Source organism: Symsagittifera roscoffensis, chromosome 8 (genome assembly GCF_963678635.1).
Source record: "Symsagittifera roscoffensis chromosome 8, txSymRosc1.1, whole genome shotgun sequence".
Classification (NCBI taxonomy): Eukaryota; Metazoa; Xenacoelomorpha; order Acoela; family Convolutidae; genus Symsagittifera; species Symsagittifera roscoffensis.
In genome coordinates, this window is record NC_087069.1 from 36,366,382 (window position 1) to 36,386,635 (window position 20,254).

The 20,254-nt window shown below is 38.9% G+C and overlaps 3 protein-coding genes across 3 annotated transcripts in view; 2 read left to right on the forward strand and 1 right to left on the reverse strand.

The window, feature by feature from the left end:
- Positions 1–20,254, reverse strand: part of LOC134852828 (estrogen receptor beta-like) — a 488,151-nt gene that overhangs the window by 333,737 nt on the left and 134,160 nt on the right. The gene's annotated exons all lie outside the window — the stretch shown is intronic.
- LOC134853068 (uncharacterized) overlaps positions 1–20,254 on the forward strand; it is a 32,001-nt gene that overhangs the window by 8,077 nt on the left and 3,670 nt on the right. The window contains exon 2 of the mRNA XM_063868998.1: positions 19,589–19,910. Coding sequence (XP_063725068.1) covers positions 19,589–19,910 — 322 coding nt within the window. The remainder of the gene's footprint in view (positions 1–19,588; positions 19,911–20,254) is intronic.
- On the forward strand, positions 684–4,447 carry LOC134853311 (uncharacterized). The gene is made up of 7 exons (XM_063869282.1): positions 684–905; positions 1,121–1,348; positions 1,670–1,993; positions 2,359–2,502; positions 2,681–2,872; positions 3,832–4,084; positions 4,206–4,447. Exons 1-7 carry the CDS (start codon positions 777–779, stop codon positions 4,355–4,357), a joined length of 1,422 nt encoding a protein of 473 aa, XP_063725352.1. The 5' UTR covers positions 684–776; the 3' UTR covers positions 4,358–4,447.

Here is a 20,254-nt window from a genome sequence, read left to right on the forward strand (position 1 = left end):
TGGAGAGCAAAAAAGTAGGCGCTACAAAGAACTAAAAAAGTAAATGAGAGAGTTTCAAAAGTCGTAAACGCTCTATCGGAAAAAGACATATCACAGATTCAGTGGCATAACCTGGCAATTTACTGCTTTTTTTGTTGCTTGACTGCTAGTGGAATTTTGTCTGACGTGAGAACATTTCTCTGGATCAAAGTCGAGCTGTACACTGCAAGGAAACTTATGGTAGATATCTTCCAGCACATGCACAATCTGTCGCCCAATTGACATCTAGATTCGTGAAAATAGCGTTTGCTGACAAGTAAGTTAAAGAAAAGCAAGTGCATAACCTTATTGAACAAGATTTAGACAAAACCTATTCCTTTTTGCCGCTTTTTTTAGAAGTTCATTGATGTGACTACAGGTTATGGCGATAATTCTAGATCTGATACTTTTTTGCGATCTTTTGAAAAATAGCTTGAAAGTTCTACTAAGCCAGCTTAAATTAACAGTGTTAGCATTGCCCTTTCCCCTTTTTTTCAAAAATTATCCTTAGTGGTGTGCCCAGGTTTTTTAAGAGTGGTCGACAAAGCGAAAGTTGAGGTAGAATAGTTAACGTATATTTGGTATAATTACAGGTTCAATTATTTCAGCTCTATCGGAAAATATCACAGATTCAGTGGCATTACCTGACTATTTGCTGCTTTTTTGCTTGACTGCTGGTGGATTTTTGTCTGACTTGAGAACATTTCTCTGGATCAAAGATTTCAGATTGCTTGCTATTTATCAAAAACTTTATCAGAATGAGTTTATCAAAAACGTTTGTTATTACCCATCAGCCTAGAACCCAGGCGACTCCTCTGCTTGACACTAGCAACTCTGTCAGCAAAAGTTCGGTCAACAATGTAATCGATGAACCTGTCTTACCAGAGGTTAGTCGATGATTGAACATAATTATCAAATATTCAAAAAAATTAGCTTCCGACTTTCTAAGCAAAGTTTTTTTTTATCTCTAACCTAAAATACAACAATTAATCATCAACTAAAAACTTTAGGAATTCCAGCTAACTCTCACAGGAATTTGCAAGGAATTTCTTAAACAGTTTCTAGTTTGTTTTTAATATTTTCTCATTGATTTTTTCTGTAGGGTTCACAGAAAGCAAATAATACCGAGAATGTCAGTCAACTACCCCAGAGAAGAACCCGAGGGAAAAAAGAGGAACAGCAAAATGTGCTAATAGTCGAGAGAATTGCTAAGCAAAAACTGCAAGACCGTTTTTGGTTAATTTACGTGAACGATGACAACACAGCGTCTGTAATAAGCGTTCTCCACAGTGGAATACAAATGAGCTATTCTGAAAGACAGTGCGCTGACGTGAGCAAGTTTTCAATACCTTTCATTTTTTATTTTTTCTATGCCAAGTTTATAGCAAAGGTCCTTATAAGCTTGTTGATTCAATTTTTTTGCTATGTGCTAGTTGAGATAAACTGCTTGAACAGCATCTTTTTAAAATTATTGCTGTTGAGAGCTGATTGCATATTTGAGTTAACAAATTTGTAATAGTTTTAGATTTCATCATTAACAGACATGTAATAGGTCTTTTATTTAAAGCTTTGCAATCTGGAAACAAAATTTGTCTCAACAAAATACAAGTTGAAACATAATTTCCATGTTTTTGCATTTTATTTTGCTTAGCTTATGACTGAAATTGAGGTGAAAGTTGGTACCGAAACTTACTCTGCATCAATTCGAGCCATTGGAGGCGAAACTTATTGTAACAATTGCTTGGCGGAACTGTCGGCATTTATGGTTGAGTGGGCAGATCTAGGACTGCCAGGAGTTCCGAATCAATGTTTTGTCGAGCAGCAAGATGAAAACCCTGATAAAGAGAATGCCCATCAAATGCTTGACGAAAGTAACATCGAAAACATAGATGAAGAAGTTCTCAATTTGACACCTGAAGATGTGTCTTCATACTTCGGAAAAAGTGACATTACACGAAGTCCCTTGGCTAGCACGGTTAGATACATTTTTTTCGACGTTTCCTAGTTTAGTTTCGAGTTTCTTGGTTTCAGTTTTTGATTAAAATGCTGAAAAAACAAATAGATTAAAAAATAACTTGGAACCCACCAGAAAGTTTTCTAATTTTCATTAAGTTTCTTTGAATCTTTGTTGTTCCTTAATGCACAAAAAACCAAGAGTGGAAATTGAAACACATGAAATGAATCAGTTTAGGAGAAAGGTGAGAAATCGAATATACATTGCAATTTTTGTCATCAGATAAGTTTCTTGCTCTTTCTCATTTTTTTCTCAGCCTACCATCTTTTTTTATAAAAAAGAATGTGCCTGTTCCCTGCTTCAAGCTCATTTGTTTTATTTGTTAGGTTAACACAGCTAATAGAACTCTGCCACTCCTGAATAACTCAGGAAATATTAAACGAAAAACATCAACTCCTTATGCACTGCCAAAACCGAAGAAGAATTTGATCAGTTATGAACAAGCTGGAAAAGGTGTCACAGTCATTCAGGTAATTAGTGCTTTTTTCAGAAAAGTTTTCCAATTAAATAAGAATTGAAAATTTTTTCACTGATCGATCTGTTCAATCTTTTTCGAAGACGAACTAAATTTGTAATGCAAACCGCTTAAGTGCAAAGAATATTAGTTCAAACTACTACTCAGGGAAAAATCATTTTGTTTTCTTGTAGTCGACTGATCAGAATGGAGCACAACAAGGATTATCAAAAGTTGTGGTTCAGCTTCAGGAAACTGTTGGGTGTTTACAGTCAACAACCCAAAAGTTAACTACTGCTACAACAGTTTTGTGCAAAAGCCTAGACACTTTGGTTTCGCGAAATCTAGAAGAGATGACAAAACTGGCCAAGGTTATGAAACAAGTGGTAAGATTTGCTTTATTCCTCAAAGAACGGTTTTGCTAAAAACCCAGCATCTCTGATCCCAGCTTCATTGATCCAGTTTTCTAAATTGGTTTAGGTTCAAGAAAAAAATTTGAAAATAATAGCTTGCTGTCAAAATCACAAAAGCTGCAATCTTAAAAACATTTTTTTGTCAAAATTAGAAAATTGAAAAAAGTTTAAAACTCTTCAATCCGTTTTTTTGTTTCAGTTTTGCGTTTCTGGTGGTAAAAGTAAAAAAAATATGACTTTTTGAACAGTTTACTGTGAATTTTAAAGAAATCGGTAGCAAAAAACTTTTTTCGTGAACAAATTTATCTAAAGAATTTTTAAAACTTAAGAGCTGCGATTTCCGCGGCTACTAATTACTTAATGATTTTTTGTGCAGGAGAATTGATGAGGGTTCACAACAAGAGAATAACTAGAAGGTCTGGTTTTCTGCGATTTTCGTGGTAATCAGGATTAAAAAAAGATCGAATCGATACTAAAAATTAATTTTAAAACCAGATTCAGAACAGATTTCAGATGAAAGGCTTGCTGCGATTTCCGCGGCAGTCTGAAATTTAGCAAGTTCTTAGTCAGATTAGAGAGCATAATCAAAAAACAATTACAAATTGTTGAAGTGTGTTGCGACTTTCGCGACCAACTACTGCTAACTTCTTGATAGCATTAAATTACTCAATCTCAAACTAGCGATCATTTGTTTCAGAAATGATAAACAACGTGAACTACTACTTTTGATAAAGGATTTTCGTTTTTGTTTTCCCAGTAAAAGTTGCCCAATGATCCAGTCTTTTAAAATGGTTTAGGTTCATAGAAAACCCTAAAAGAATAACTTTCTCTAAAAATCAAAAAGGCTGCAACCTAAAAAACTTTTTTTTTCAAAATGCCAAAATTTAAAAAAGTTTTCTATGCTTCCTCAAATTAAGTTAAGATTTTTTTAGGGTGACTCACAAGAACGTATGGGTTTTTTGAATCAACAAGCCCCCGATGAGCTTGATAACTTGCAAAAAATAGAGCATAATGGAATAAATCTTGTAAGTGTGAAAGGATCAACGCCGAACTTATGGGGTCGTGCAGTTGCAAGAGTTCTGTTCAGTGACAAAGAACTCGAGGACTATGTTCTGGAGCCAGGGCGAATTGACCGGAATACTCGAGCTGAGTTTCCGTCCCCAACTAGAATTGATAAATTGAAAAGTGAGTAAAACAACAATGAGCAAATTTATGGTAGATATTTTTAACCCTTGCAATTTTGAGTGCATTTTCTTGTTGTTTGCTGAAAAAATTTAAAAATATATAAACGTTTGTTTGGTTTTAGCTGCATGTGGAGTTCGCTGGTCTATGTGTAACCGACCGCAAGTTGCCTTTCATCAAATGAAAGAAGGTTTCAACGCAGTTGGGGTTGAGAACAAATCCAAGCGAGCTTTGTTCGCAAGAAAGCAGGAAATTGAAGGAAATAAAAGCATGTGATCATTTGGTGCTATAACGCATGTGCATTTTATTTAATTTTGAGCAAAATTAAATTCCTCAGGCTTCTCCAAAAAGTTGCAGATAATTGTTTTGCTGCCTTTGTCTTGATTTATTTTTATTTCAGACCGTTTCACTTTCTCTGAATTATATTGCTGTATTACTATATATATGTAGTATAAAATTAAGTTTGAAATTGTGAGAAATTGGTGTCGCCAAACATGAGTAATTTGGTTGGTTTTGTCTGTTCGTTAACCGGTTCTTTCTAATTCAATTGTTGGCTTTCATGAGCGAAATGCCGATGCATTTGAAAGAAGACATTCAAATATTATTGAAATGGTTACTGTTCTTTTTGTTCCGTATGCACAGTAAACATTTGGTGCTATAACGCATCTGCATTTTATTTAATTTTGAGCAAAATTAAATGCATCAGGCTTCTCCAAAAAGTTGCAGATAATTGATTTTATGCCTTTGTCTTGATTTATATTTATTTCAGACCGTTCCACTTTCTCCGAATTATATTGCTGTATTACTATATATATGTAGTATAAAATTAAATTTGAAATTGTGAGAAATTGGTGTCGCCAAACGTGACTAATTTGGTTGGTTTTGTCTGTTCGTTAACCGGTTCTTTCTAATTCAATTGTTGGCTTTCATGAGCGAAATGCCGATGCATTTGAAAGAAGACATTCAAATATTATTGAAATGGTTACTGTTCTTTTTGTTCCGTTTGCACAGTAATATTTGGTGCTAAAACGCATGTGCATTTTATTTAATTTTGAGCAAAATTAAATTCCTCAGGCTTCTACAAAAAGTTGCAGATAATTGTTTTGCTGCCTTTGTCTTGATTTATATTTATTTCAGACCGTTTCACTTTCTCTGAATTATATTGCTGTATTACTATATATATGTAGTATAAAATTAAGTTTGAAATTGTGAGAAATTGGTGTCGCCAAACATGAGTAATTTGGTTGGTTTTGTCTGTTCGTTAACCGGTTCTTTCTAATTCAATTGTTGGCTTTCATGAGCGAAATGCCGATGCATTTGAAAGAAGACATTCAAATATTATTGAAATGGTTACTGTTCTTTTTGTTCCGTATGCACAGTAAACATTTGGTGCTATAACGCATCTGCATTTTATTTAATTTTGAGCAAAATTAAATGCATCAGGCTTCTCCAAAAAGTTGCAGATAATTGATTTTATGCCTTTGTCTTGATTTATATTTATTTCAGACCGTTCCACTTTCTCTGAATTATATTGCTGTATTACTATATATATGTAGTATAAAATTAAATTTGAAATTGTGAGAAATTGGTGTCGCCAAACGTGACTAATTTGGTTGGTTTTGTCTGTTCGTTAACCGGTTCTTTCTAATTCAATTGTTGGCTTTCATGAGTGAAATGCCGATGCATTTGAAAGAAGACATTCAAATATTATTGAAATGGTTACTGTTCTTTTTGTTCCGTTTGCACAGTAAACATTTGGTGCTAAAACGCATGTGCATTTTATTTAATTTTGAGCAAAATTAAATTCCTCAGGCTTCTCCAAAAAGTTGCAGATAATTGTTTTGCTGCCTTTGTCTTGATTTATATTTATTTCAGACCGTTCCACTTTCTCTGAATTATATTGCTGTATTACTATATATATGTAGTATAAAATTAAATTTGAAATTGTGAGAAATTGGTGTCGCCAAACGTGACTAATTTGGTTGATGTTGTCTGTTCGTCAGTTAAGTAACCAAAAGATTGCAGTGCAGAAGAAGCGCCAACTGAGTGGTGGAAACCAGAAAGACATGTTTGGTTCAATGTCATCAGAAAAAAAAGTTTATCGAGAAAACTCGACAAAAAATGCTCAACCTGTCAACTTTTGACACGAAAAGAAAAAAATTAAACTCAACGTTAATTGAAAGATTGAATGAAACTTTCTTGTGAATTTTTGTTTTGGCTGTTACCTTGATTGATAATTTTGACACAAGAGCAAATCTCAAAAAAAACACTTCTCATCACGACTTTTTAAAACGTTCCAACAGTTTCTTTTTTGTTTCTTTCTGCTAGTCATTCCTGGTAGTTGTAAAACTAATAAAATACATATTTTTATTAGTTTACTGTGAATTTTGTAGCAATCGGTAGCAAACGTTTTTTCCGTCAACAAATTTATCACAGCCAAAAGTTTAGTGTTGCGATTTCCGTGGCTTTTAAATATTTAAATGACTTTTTCTTTGCAGCAAATCTGATGAGGGTTCAGCCGAACATGGGAAAAAAAGATTTGATTTACTGCGACTTCAGCGGTGATCAGATTTTAAAAAAATTTTGATACTCAAGAAGAATTTTAAAACCAGACTCAGAACAGATTTCAGATGAAAAGCTTGCTGCGATTTTCGCGGCAGCCTGGAACTTAGCAAGTCCTTAGTCAAATTAGAAAGTATAGTCAAAAAGTTATTACGAATTGTAGTGTGTTGCGATTTTCGCGACGATCTACTGTCAACTAGTTAATAGCATTAAATAAATCGATTTTATAAGGTGCTGGTAAGCCTAAATTGTTTTACGAAAGAATTTTTTCACGCTTGAGCTATGTCGGTCATTTATTGCAATGGTCAAGAATATACATACATATATACATACATATACATATATACATACATACATAAATTCATACATAACGATATATACAGACTTATATATAGATATATACATATATTTACATATATACATACATATACATATATACATACATATACATATATACATACATATACATATATACATGCATATACATATATACATACATTTACTTATATACATTAATATACATACATATACATATATACATACATATGCATATATACATCATATACATATAAACATACATATACATATATACATACATAAACATGAATACAAACATATACATATATACATGTATACGTACATATACCTATATACATACATATACATATATACATACATATACATATATACATACATATACATATATACATACATACATACATATACAAATATACATACATTTACATATATACACACATATACATATATACATACATATGGTTTTTCATTGGCCTTATTGGCCTTATTACGGTTTCGACCAGCGAAATAAGTAATGTGCGTGTATTGTTGAAAATATATATATTTTTTACTGTTCTCGGCTTTGGTTTTGCTTTTTATAAGCTTAATAGGTTTAGGTTTTTCTGATATCAGCTTACTGGCCTCATTTTGGTTCATTTGAGGGGCAAATAAAGACTTTTGAGTTTTTGTGAGTTTTGAGGATGAGGGGACTCTTATTGATAGATCTAGTTTTGCCGACATTGATGATTTCGTTCAATGTTTTTTTTGTTCTGTATCCCAAATGGTGCGAAGCGTGCAATTTTTTTGGGGGCTAATTGCGTTCCTATCTTTTGTTGTATATCAAGTAGTGCGAAGCCCCGCATCGTCTCCGTTATACTTGGTTTGTTTTTACAGAAAGGAAAGTAACGTGTTCGTTGTTTGGTTTCTTAGCTCAATCGATGTATATCATTTGAAAGTCTTCCAGGTTATTGATGGATCGAAAAGTAGACTGGAAAACGCTCGCCCACTGCGACGGCCAGGCGGTAAAATTGGCGGTTGAGTATGGTGGGTTGAAAGCAGAAAGAGTTTTGATCTTGCAGTCGCGCCGCATTTTTGATAAAACATGTCAAGAAAATGAAGTTTGGCGCAACTGTTATGAATTATGTTGTAAAGCCTACCGTGACTTGGAAGGCAGTTTCAAAATTGTACACGACAGATATGGTGGATATAAGTTGATTTATTGTGGCAAAGATAAAGTTACAGCCGGAACGTTGTTCAAAAAAACCCCCATAGGTTTCATAACACCTGTTCCCGAAGACTTTTCCTGTTCCTTATCTGTTATGGAAAAATCGTCAAATGGGAAATTAAATCTAATGCTGGGTCCCTTACGCTTTATCAACTCCGATTGTGAGCCGAACTCAAAATATGATTTCTCGAGTGACCAACTACTTGTGCGTATAGAAACCTTGAAAAAAATTTTACCTGGAGACGAAATTTTAGTCAAGTATAGTTGCCACTTTTTTGAGGATAATAAATGTGGATGCCTAACTTGTGTGAGGAATGCTGCACACGTACATTTGGATGCTGAAAAGGAGATTTCCAGTGAAATTACAGTTGAATACATAAGCAGCGATACAACGGATATAATCATGGAGCAGTTAGATGTTTGTTTGACGAATTTAATAAGAGAGGTTGCAGAATCAATCATTTCAGAAAATGGTGTCGCTAGAAATTGCACACCTGAGCCCGCTCCAGTCAGAAAAAAACCAAGATCTTTAAAAATGAGCGAAAAATGGTCGTTTTTTGAGCCGGATCAGTCTGGAAAAATTTTAACCCCTGTTAGCGCTTGTACTGATCTAACCCCTGTTAGCCTTTGTTCTGAGTCTATTGATTTGGAAACTAGCCTCTATGAACTCAACCAGTTTTGCAATAAAGACTCTCTATCAACGAACATGTGTTTAAGAGAAAAAACAACTTCATCTCCAATTTTAGATCAATCAGAAAACGTTTTGCCGGATATATCAATATCATCAATAAATGAAGAAATTGACACGTCTTTCAAGTTTGATTTTGAAGATGAGGAAAAAATACCTATGTCAATTGAATTGAGTCCGTACCTAAAATCAGGATTGCATAATACTGTGCTTGCAATGAAATCTTTCTGTCTAAAAAATAATTTATCCGACAAGGGAGCTGTAGATTTGCACCTATTAATTGATACACTGATCGATAAAAATAATCTTCCGTCGAGTTATGCTTTTTTGAAAGATATGAAACGTAGTTTTGTTATCGACACAAGACTGGACACTGAAGTTCCGGGGGGTCATTTGTGTGTTTTATGTTTCGGGTCAGATCTTGTTCAAATAGTGGTCCGAAATTGGAACTCGTTGATCTCATATTCTGATCAACGAAAAAGTTTTTCAAAGATGAATGATTTTTATCTTGAAGTTGCTCCACCAATAGAGCCTTCCGATGAAAAAATAACATTGCACTTAGTTTTATCTACTGATGGGGTAAGCCTTTCTAATTCAAGTAGCAAAGGCCAATTGTGGCCTGTGTGGCTGGCCATCGCACAACTCCCACCGACATTACGTTTTTCTCGAAAAAACATTGCGCTTGCTGCCCTTTACAGCGGCTCCGAAAAACCGCCTTGGCAACTAATTGTCAACCACATGAAAGCTGAGTTAGAACAGTTATTCGTTGTTAATAAAGTCAAAGTTCAGTTCAAGTGCCTAATTATAGTTGCCGATATTCCAGCTAAAGCTAGTGTTCTAAATATGTACAAAAATAATGGTTTTAATGGATGTAATTTATGCACGGCTTTGGGAACAACAATTGGACGGGCGCATAGCTACTACCCTTTTGAGCAAACTTTTCAATACAGAACTAAAGACGTAAATGAAAAATTTGTAAGACTAGCTGATGTTCTAAATGAGGAAAAAATTGTTTTTAATGTAGTGGGAGTCAAAAGACGGAGTTGTTTCGATTTCATTGTTCCTAATCTGCCTTTATCTGCTGGCGTAGACTATATGCACTGCGTTTTGCTTGGTGTATATAAAAGTCTTTTAAATTTGCAGCTTACACAATTAAGTGCTTTGCAAAAGAAAAAATTTAACGAGGAGATAAAAAAACTAAACGCTCCAAACGAGTTGATCGTTCATGCGCGGAAAATTCGCGGATTAAATGATTTGGGTCACTTCAAAGCGAACGAATTTTTTAACTATTTTTTGTTTATCGGAGTTGCTCTAATGAAAGAACTGTTACACCAGCCGTTTTACGATTACTATTTATGTCTTGTATTTGGAATTCGTCTTCTCCTTGAATCTTGTAAATCGGAGGACATAGATGCTGCAGAAAAGTATTTAAATAGTTTTTGTAGAAACACAGCACGGTTTTTCGGCGACTACAAGGCGGAGACGATGAATGTACATTTGTTGAGACACATGGCTTATCAATGTAGAAACTATGGACCACTTTATCTCTTCTCTGCAATGAGTTTTGAATCCCAGAACAGACAACTTGCCAATCTATTCACGGGAACACACTCTCACTGCAGAATCATTTGCCGCAGGTATATACAGCAACGACTTTTGCTTTCATATAATGTTGAAGACGATCACCTTACTTCTTTGTTGTCCGACTGGTTGTCAGTAGAAACTCGGCCCAGTATTTCTCAAATTACTGGGAATATTGTCCACACAGATTTATTAGGTTATGGAAAATTGCTTTACCCCGACGCGATTTTCATGTCACGTTCAATCGTTGATGGAGTTTTGTTTGACTCAACATCTTATAGCAGAAACAAAAGAGGTCCGAATAGTTTTATTTGTTACACGGATGGTCATCAAAAAAAGTATGGTCAGATACAGTATTTTGTGATAATGGGCGAGAAGTCGTTGGCAAGTGGCATCAAATATGCGTGTATCACAAAAATTGAAATAATAAGTCCAGTGGGACCTGTGCCCAGATACTACTTCACTGCAGAAAAAACCGAGTCTACAGATCTAATCAAAGCTGCTGATTGGGAAAAAATGCTCTGCATCGAGACTGAAAACAATACTTATTTATTCGAATTATGTAAATTCTTTGACCATAAATAAGAAAAGGGTAAATTAAAAGTTGGATTGAATTAAAATAAAAGAATTTCCCTCCTAATATTTTCTTAAAGATGATTTCAAAATTTTTTTCTGAGTGAAAAAGAAAGACGGCTGCTGGTTGCTGTTAAATCTCATAAGTTTTTGCAACCAAACTGATACAAAGTAACATTCAGGAAATCGGAAAAGCTGTGTTTCTGCAATGTGCGTCTAGATTGTCTTGGTGCCTGCGTCCCAGCATCTGAAAAATTTTTGAGGTGGATAAGACGTATTCTCCTGAACTTGGCCTAGAAAGAAACTTGGCAAAATTTGGTTCTCGAGATTAACTGGTTTCATGGTTCTATTTTTGCATGCGGCTGTTAATTCGAAAAGTATTAGAAGTTGATTACTGGAGTTTTTCGATAAAAATCTTTCAAAAAGGTGTGTTTGCTATTTTGAGCCTTTTGATCATCTTGGAAAAAAATCTTAGGGCTATCATAGAGGTTATCTATGTGGTTTATTTGCTCAAAAGTGCTTTTTTCTAAGTCAGCTCAAAAGTGCTTACAGTGGAGGCAGCAAGGAAAATTAGCCAGATTGAACACTTCATAAAATCCATAATTTTCAAGATATTTTGAAAATTGAAGTTGGTAATAAAGCATCTAGTAAAGCAACTTTCATTCACGTTTGTTTTCATTTTTTAGTTTTTGTTATTTTTTTCGTTTTCAGAGAAAAGTTACTTTTTATTGTTTTTCGCTTTTCAAATAATTCGAAATTACTTATATTAATGCTGGTAAGATGTTTGATTTGTGGGTTGACAAGACACCTTTTTTGTACTCCCTGAAAATTGTATGTTATGAACCTTTTTCAAACAAACTTTGATCAAACTTTTTTCTGTTTAAAAAAGGTAGTAATTTTTTTGAATGTTCTTTTCAAGAAATCTTTTTTTCTCATTTTCACTTTTTTGCTTTTCTCTAACAAGGATATTTGTACACACCTAATTTCATTTACTTAACAGTGTATTTCTTAGAACCCGTGCTTAATAAAATGAATTTTTGTGAACAGCGAAAAGTTCCTGAGTAATTGAATACCGGCAATTCTGAATGAAAACCATTTTGCATTTTAAAAAATTTATCCGGTATACTGGATCCAGGTAGGTTGCTCAATCGGTCCCTTGGGGACCGGCAGAGGGAGCAGCGGTAACTATAAATTTTATGCTTTAATCTGAAATTCGCCCTTTTGAAATTAAGTCAACGGAGATTGTTCAAATTCTTTCAATACTGTTCTTTTATCGTCAATTATGAGCTTGCAATCAGGATGCTTAGTTTTTTAAAGAATTGTAAAACACTCCAACGTTTAACGTTGTGTAAGGTTAAGGTTGCTTGCTCGTTCGCTTCGCTCTTGAGGTTTCCAATTTAGCTGAGGCGTTGACAAACTGTGATTTTGCTCGAGCACAGTTTGTTTTCAGTTGTGTAGTGATTTTTAAAATTAGATTAAATTTTGCTATGCTGTTTTGGCCACTGGCGCAGTTGGAGTCGTCACTGGTGCTGGGTTGGTTCTCTGCCTGGGCTGCCTAATGCAGCAGTTGTCTTCTTGGACTGTCTCTTCAACCTCAGGTGTGTATGTTCTCCCCTCCCCCTAGTGCTAGCTTAGGTGTTTTTTTTTGCGATCTTTGCCTTGCCCTAGTGGTTTTTGCTTAGTTTGATGTGTAAGGTGAAGGTTGCTTGCTCCTTCGCTGTGCTGTTGAGGTTTTCAATTTAGCTGAGGGGTTGGCAAACTGTGCATTTGCTCGCGCACAGTTTGTTTTCTGCTGTGTAGTGCTTTTTTTAAATTATAATAAATTTTGCTTTGCTGTTTTGCATACTGGCGCAGCTGGAGTCGTCACTGGTGAAGTGCTGGTTCTGTCTGGGCTGCCTAGTGCAGCAGTTGTCAGCCCAGACCGACTCTTCAACCTCAGGTGTGTATGTTCGCCCCTCCCCCTGGTGCTAGCTTAGGCGTTTTTTGCGTCGTTTGCCTAGCCCTAGCGGTTTTTGCTTAGTCTGGTGTGTAAGGTTAAGGTTGCTTGCGTGTTTGCTGCGCTGTTGAGGCTTTCAACTTAGCTGAGGGGTTGACAAACTGTGCATTTGCTCTCGCCCAGTTTGTCTGTTGTGTTGCGTATTTTTTTAGGTTATATGAAATTTTGCTATGCTGTTTAGGCCACCGGAGCAGTTGGAGTCGTCACTGGTGGTCGGCTGGTTCCCAGTCTGGGCTGCCTAGTGCAGCAGTTGTCTGCCTGGACCGACTCTTCAACCTCAGGTGTGTATGTTTTCCCCTCCCGCTAGTGCTAGCTTAGGTGTTTTTTGCGTTGTTTGCCTAGCCCTAGTGGTTTTTGCTTAGTTTGATGTGTAAGGTTAGGGTTGCTTGCTCGTTCGCTGCACTGTTGAGGCTTTCAATTTAGCTGAGGGGTTGGCAAACTGTGCATTTGCTCGCGCACAGTTTGTTTTCTACTGTGTAGTGTTTTTTTTTAAATTATATTAAGTTTTGCTTTGCTGTTTTGCATACTGGCGCAGCTGGAGTCGTCACTGGTGCTGTGCTGGTTCTGTCTGGGCTGCCTAGTGCAGCAGTTGTCTGGCTGGATCGACTCTTCAACCTCAGGTGTGTATTTTTTCCCCTACCGCTAGTGCTAGCTTAGGTTTTTTTTGCGTTGTTTGCCTAGCCCTACTGGTTTTTGCCTAGCCTGGTGTGTAAGGTTAAGGTTGCTTGCTCGTTCGCTGCGCTGTTGAGGCTTTCATTTTAGCTGAGGGGTTGACAAACTGTGCATTAGCTCGCGCACAGTTTGTTGTCTGTTGTGTAGTGATTTTTTTAGATAATTTTAAATTTTGCAATGCTGTTTAGGCCACCGGAGCAGTAGGAGTCGTCACTGGTGCTTGGCTGGTTCTCTGTCTGGGCTGCCTAGTGCAGCAGTTGTCTGCCTGGACCGGCTCTTCAACCTCAGGTTTGTATGTTCTCCCCTCTCCCTAGTGCTAGCTTAGGTGTTTTTTTGCGTTGTTTGCCTAGCCCTAGTGGTTTTTGCTTAGTCTGGTTTGTAAGGTTAAGGTTGCTTGCTCGTGCGCTGCGCTGTTGAGGCTTTCATTTTAGCTGAGGGGTTGACAAACTGTGCATTTGCTCGCGCACAGTTTGTTGTCTGTTGTGTAGTGATTTTTTTAGATAATATTAAATTTTGCTATGCTGTTTAGGCCACCGGAGCAGTAGGAGTCGTCACTGGTGCTTGGCTGTTTCTCTGTCTGGGCTGCCTAGTGCAGCAGTTGTCTGCCTGGACCGACTCTTCAACCTCAGGTGTGTATGTTCTCCCCTCCCCCTAGTGCTAGCTTAGGTGTTTTTTGCGTTGTTTGCCTAGCCCTAGTGGTTTTTGCTTAGTCTGGTTTGTAAGGTTAAGGTTGCTTGCTCGTGCGCTGCGCTGTTGAGGCTTTCATTTTAGCTGAGGGGTTGACAAACTGTGCATTTGCTCGCGCACAGTTTGTTGTCTGTTGTGTAGTGATTTTTTTAGATAATATTAAATTTTGCTATGCTGTTTAGGCCACCGGAGCAGTAGGAGTCGTCACTGGTGCTTGGCTGTTTCTCTGTCTGGGCTGCCTAGTGCAGCAGTTGTCTGCCTGGACCGACTCTTCAACCTCAGGTGTGTATGTTCTCCCCTCCCCCTAGTGCTAGCTTAGGTGTTTTTTGCGTTGTTTGCCTAGCCCTAGTGGTTTTTGCTTAGTTTGATGTGTAAGGTTAGGGTTGCTTGCTCGTTCGCTGCACTGTTGAGGCTTTCAATTTAGCTGAGGGGTTGGCAAACTGTGCATTTGCTCGCGCACAGTTTGTTTTCTACTGTAGTGTTTTTTTTTAAATTATATTAAGTTTTGCTTTGCTGTTTTGCATACTGGCGCAGCTGGAGTCGTCACTGGTGCTGTGCTGGTTCTGTCTGGGCTGCCTAGTGCAGCAGTTGTCTGGCTGGATCGACTCTTCAACCTCAGGTGTGTATTTTTTCCCCTACCGCTAGTGCTAGCTTAGGTTTTTTTTGCGTTGTTTGCCTAGCCCTACTGGTTTTTGCCTAGCCTGGTGTGTAAGGTTAAGGTTGCTTGCTCGTTCGCTGCGCTGTTGAGGCTTTCATTTTAGCTGAGGGGTTGACAAACTGTGCATTAGCTCGCGCACAGTTTGTTGTCTGTTGTGTAGTGATTTTTGTAGATAATTTTAAATTTTGCAATGCTGTTTAGGCCACCGGAGCAGTAGGAGTCGTCATTGGTGCTTGGCTGGTTCTCTGTCTGGGCTGCCTAGTGCAGCAGTTGTCTGCCTGGACCGGCTCTTCAACCTCAGGTTTGTATGTTCTCCCCTCTCCCTAGTGCTAGCTTAGGTGTTTTTTTTGCGTTGTTTGCCTAGCCCTAGTGGTTTTTTCTTAGTCTGGTTTGTAAGGTTAAGGTTGCTTGCTCGTGCGCTGCGCTGTTGAGGCTTTCATTTTAGCTGAGGGGTTGACAAACTGTGCATTTGCTCGCGCACAGTTTGTTGTCTGTTGTGTAGTGATTTTTTTAGATAATATTAAATTTTGCTATGCTGTTTAGGCCACCGGAGCAGTAGGAGTCGTCACTGGTGCTTGGCTGTTTCTCTGTCTGGGCTGCCTAGTGCAGCAGTTGTCTGCCTGGACCGACTCTTCAACCTCAGGTGTGTATGTTCTCCCCTCCCCCTAGTGCTAGCTTAGGTTTTTTTTGTGTTGTTTGCCTAGCCCTCGTGGTTTTTGTTCAGTCTGGTTTGTAAGGTTAAGGTTGCTTGCTCGTGCGCTGCGCTGTTGAGGCTTTCATTTTAGCTGAGGGGTTGACAAACTGTGCATTAGCTCGCGCACAGTTTGTTGTCTGTTGTGTAGTGATTTTTTTAGATAATATTAAATTTTGCTATGCTGTTTAGGCCACCGGAGCAGTAGGAGTCGTCACTGGTGCTTGGCTGGCTCTCTGTCTGGGCTGCCTAGTGCAGCAGTTGTCTACCTGGACGAATCTTCAACCTCAGGTGTGTATGTTCTCCCCTCCCCCTTGTGCTAGCTTAGGTGTTTTTTGCTTTGTTTGCCTAGCCCTCGTGGTTTTTGCTTAGTCTGGTTTGTAAGGTTAAGGTTGCTTGCTCGTGCGCTGCGCTGTTGAGGCTTTCATTTTAGCTGAGGGGTTGACAAACTGTGCATTAGCTCGCGCACAGTTTGTTGTCTGTTGTGTAGTGATTTTTTTAGATAATATTAAATTTTGCTATGTTGTTTAGGCCACCGGAGCAGTAGGAGTCGTCACTGGTGCTTGGCTGGTTCTCTGTCTGGGCTGCCTAGTGCAGCAGTTGTCTGCCTGGACCGACTCTTCAACCTCAGGTGTGTATGTTCTCCCCTCCCCCTAGTGCTAGCTTAGTTGTTTTTTGCGTTGTTTGCCTAGCCCTAGTGGTTTTTGCTTAGTCTGGTTTGTAAGGTTAAGGTTGCTTGCTCGTGCGCTGAGCTGTTGAGGCTTTCATTTTAGCTGAGGGGTTGACAAACTGTGCATTTGCTCGCGCACAGTTTGTTGTCTGTTGTGTAGTGATTTTTTTATATAATAATAAATTTTGCTATGCTGTTTAGGCCACCGGAGCAGTTGAAGTCGTCACTGCTGCTTGGCTGGTTCTCTGTCTGGGCTACCTAGTGCAGCAGTTGTCTGCATGGACCGACTCTTCAACCTCAGGTGTGTATGTTCTCCCCTCTCCCTAGTGCTAGCTTAGGTGTTTTTTGCGTTGTTTGCCTAGCCCTCGTGGTTTTTGCTTAGTCTGGTTTGTAAGGTTAAGGTTGCTTGCTCGTGCGCTGCGCTGTTGAGGCTTTCATTTTAGCTGAGGGATTGACAAACTGTGCATTTGCTCGCGCACATTTTGTTGTCTGTTGTGTAGTGATTTTTTTATATAATAATAAATTTTGCTATGCTGTTTAGGCCACCGGAGCAGTTGAAGTCGTCACTGCTGCTTGGCTGGTTCTCTGTCTGGGCTGCCTAGTGCAGCAGTTGTCTGCCTGGACCGACTCTTCAACCTCAGGTGTGTATGTTCTCCCCTCCCCCTAGTGCTAGCTTAGGTGTTTTTTGCGTTGTTTGCCTAGCCCTAGTGGTTTCTGCTTAGTCTGGTTTGTAAGGTTAAGGTTGCTTGCGCGTGCGTTGCGCTATTGAGGCTTTCATTTTAGCTGAGGGGTTGACAAACTGTGCACTTGCTCGCGCACAGTTTGTTGTCTCTTGTGTAGTGATTCTTTTATATAATATTAAATTTTGCTATGCTGTTTAGGCCACCGGAGCAGTAGGAGTCGTCACTGCTGCTTGGCTGGTTCTCTGTCTGGGCTGCCTAGTGCAGCAGTTGTCTGCCTGGTCCGACTCTTCAAGCTCAGGTGTGTATGTTCTCCCCTCCCCCTAGTGCTAGCTTAGGTGTTTTTTGCGTTGTTTGCCTAGCCCTAGTGGTTTTTGCTTAGTCTGGTTTGTAAGGTTAAGGTTGCTTGCTCGTGCGCTGCGCTGTTGAGGCTTTCATTCTAGCTGAGGGGTTGACAAACTGTGCATTTGCTCGCGCACAGTTTGTTGTCTGTTGTGTAGTGATTTTTTTATATAATATTAAATTTTGCTATGCTGTTTAGGCCACCGGAGCAGTAGGAGTCGTCACTGCTGCTTGGCTGGTTCTCTGTCTGGGCTGCCTAGTGCAGCAGTTGTCTGCCTGGACCGACTCTTCAACCTCAGGTGTGTATGTTCTCCCCTCCCCCTAGTGCTAGCTTAGGTGTTTTTTGCGTTGTTTGCCTAGCCCTAGTGGTTTCTGCTTAGTCTGGTTTGTAAGGTTAAGGTTGCTTGCTCGTGCGCTGCGCTGTTGAGGCTTTCATTTTAGCTGAGGGGTTGACAAACTGTGCATTTGCTCGCGCACAGTTTGTTGTCTGTTGTGTAGTGATTTTTTTATATAATATTAAATTTTGCTGTGCTGTTTAGGCCACCGGAGCAGTTGGAGTCGTCACTGGTGCTTGGCTGGTTCTCTGTCTGGGCTGCCATTGCAGCAGTTGTCTGCCTGGACCGACTTTTCAACCTCAGGTGTGTATGTTCTCCCCTCCCCCTAGTGCTAGCTTAGGTGTTTTTTGCGTTGTTTGCCTAGCCCTAGTGGTTTCTGCTTAGTCTGGTTTGTAAGGTTAAGGTTGCTTGCTCGTGCGCTGCGCTGTTGAGGCTTTCATTTTAGCTGAGGGGTTGACAAACTGTGCATTTGCTCGCGCACAGTTTGTTGTCTGTTGTGTAGTGATTTTTTTATATAATATTAAATTTTGCTATGCTGTTTAGGCCACCGGAGCAGTTGGAGTCGTCACTGGTGCTTGGCTGGTTCTCTGTCTGGGCTGCCATTGCAGCAGTTGTCTGCCTGGACCGACTCTTCAACCTCAGGTGTGTATGTTCTCCCCTCCCCCTAGTGCTAGCTTAGGTGTTTTTTGCGTTGTTTGCCTAGCCCTAGTGGTTTCTGCTTAGCCTGGTGTGTAAGATTAAGGTTGCTTGCTCGTTCGCTGCGCTGTTGAGGCTTTCATTTTAGCTGAGGGGTTGACAAACTGTGCATTTGCTCGCGCACAGTTTGTTGTCTGTTGTGTAGTGTTTTTTTTTAAATTATATTAAATTTTGCTATGCTGTTTAGGCCACCGGAGCAGTTGGAGTCGTCACTGGTGCTCGGCTGGTTCTCTGTCTGATCTGTCCAGGGCAACAAATGAGTCTCAGTGAAACAAATGAATGTCATATTTGAAAAAGAAGGAACAGAAATATTAACAATATAACAATTTTTCGAGCAATATAACTCAAAATCTGACTTATAGGCTTTTTTCCAATTTCCACCCCCCTGTTTTCTCAAGTTCAATACTTTTAAATTTTTAAAAACGACTTCTAATGTTATAAACTTCGTTGGGGGTTGGGAAATTGGAAAAGAGCCCAATTATGTGGTTCATTTTCTTGTTCTTCAACATCTAGCAAGTGTTTTAGTTAAAATATTGAAAATAAAACATTTCAATAAATCTTTTAAACAGCTTGTTTTTTTGCCTTGTTTGCAAAAAAATTGATCAAAACTGTTTTTAGACCCTTGAATCGATCTGCCCCGGAGTCTTTTTGAAGTTTTAGTGAGTGGAAATCTATCCAACAAAAACTTGGAAACCAGATCTGAGCATCGTAAAATCTTGCCTATTTCAGATCTTGTCCAGACATGGTGCATGTTTCGTTTGGACATGGACATGTCTGAATCAGGACTGAGGCAGGCATGGATTCCATCACAAAAGCAGATCTGCTCAAGGCCTGATTCAGACCTGGGGCACACATGGGTCAGACCTGCTGCAGATCTGCACCAGGTCTGACCCATGTGTGCCCCAGGTCTGAATCAGGCCTTGAGCAGATCTGCTTTTGTGATGGAATCCATGCCTGCCTCAGTCCTGATTCAGACATGTCCATGTCCAAACGAAACATGCACCATGTCTGGACAAGATCTGAAATAGGCAAGATTTTACGATGCTCAGATCTGGTTTCCAAGTTTTTGTAAGGTACGGGAAGAGAAATATTTTTATCCTGGTAATTTCTTCCCAGACTCGATAAAAAGTGAAATTCAACCTTGATCTTCATAGGCGTGGATTTGCACAAATGGAAATCACTACGCCAAGAAATCCAGAAACGACTGGTCAAATCCAACTTCCCCAAAGTAGGCGACAAAATATACGCCAAATACTTCCAGCACCAGTACTTTCCAGCCAGGGTCGACTCTCTGGACGTTGCCCATCAGACATTCAACATCACGTGGGACGATAACGATACGGAAGGGAGGGTCGTGGCTGTGACTGACGTAGCCCTGGATAAAGTGCCTGGGAGGGCTGAGATAGGAGTGGGCAGTAATGTGTTGTTCGAGCAGGGCTCTTACGGAGCGAGTGGGGACCGGTCGGGAGGCATGCGGTAATGTTTCCAAAAAACTTTTTAAAAAAACTTTTCGAATTGATCATACTATAGAAGGTCCTGATAAATTATTTTTCCCTACTTTCTTACCTAATTACTAAATTGGTTAGCAAATTGCTCTTGATTTGCTCTTTGAGTGATAAATTTCAACTGATCTGGAATATTGTGCAACTTGAATCTATTTTAAGTTTTCAGGATCCAATGCACAAGCAAACAACCCCCCTCCATCACCCATCCCTACCCCCTCCCCCCATCCCAAGCACTAAGTTAACATCTCCGAGTCGCATCTTTGCTTTAAACTTGCGTAAAAATCAGCGTGCAAACTATTAACTCCTGATCGAAAC

Bases quoted from the DNA above. Each gene is read 5' to 3' on its own strand.
- LOC134853311 (XM_063869282.1), top strand. From the start codon at position 777: ATGAGTTTATCAAAAACGTTTGTTATTACCCATCAGCCTAGAACCCAG. The intron at 1,994-2,358 runs GTTAGATACATT...TTTATTTGTTAG, and splicing joins GAAGTCCCTTGGCTAGCACG to GTTAACACAGCTAATAGAAC. The intron at 4,085-4,205 runs GTGAGTAAAACA...GTTTGGTTTTAG, and splicing joins TAGAATTGATAAATTGAAAA to CTGCATGTGGAGTTCGCTGG.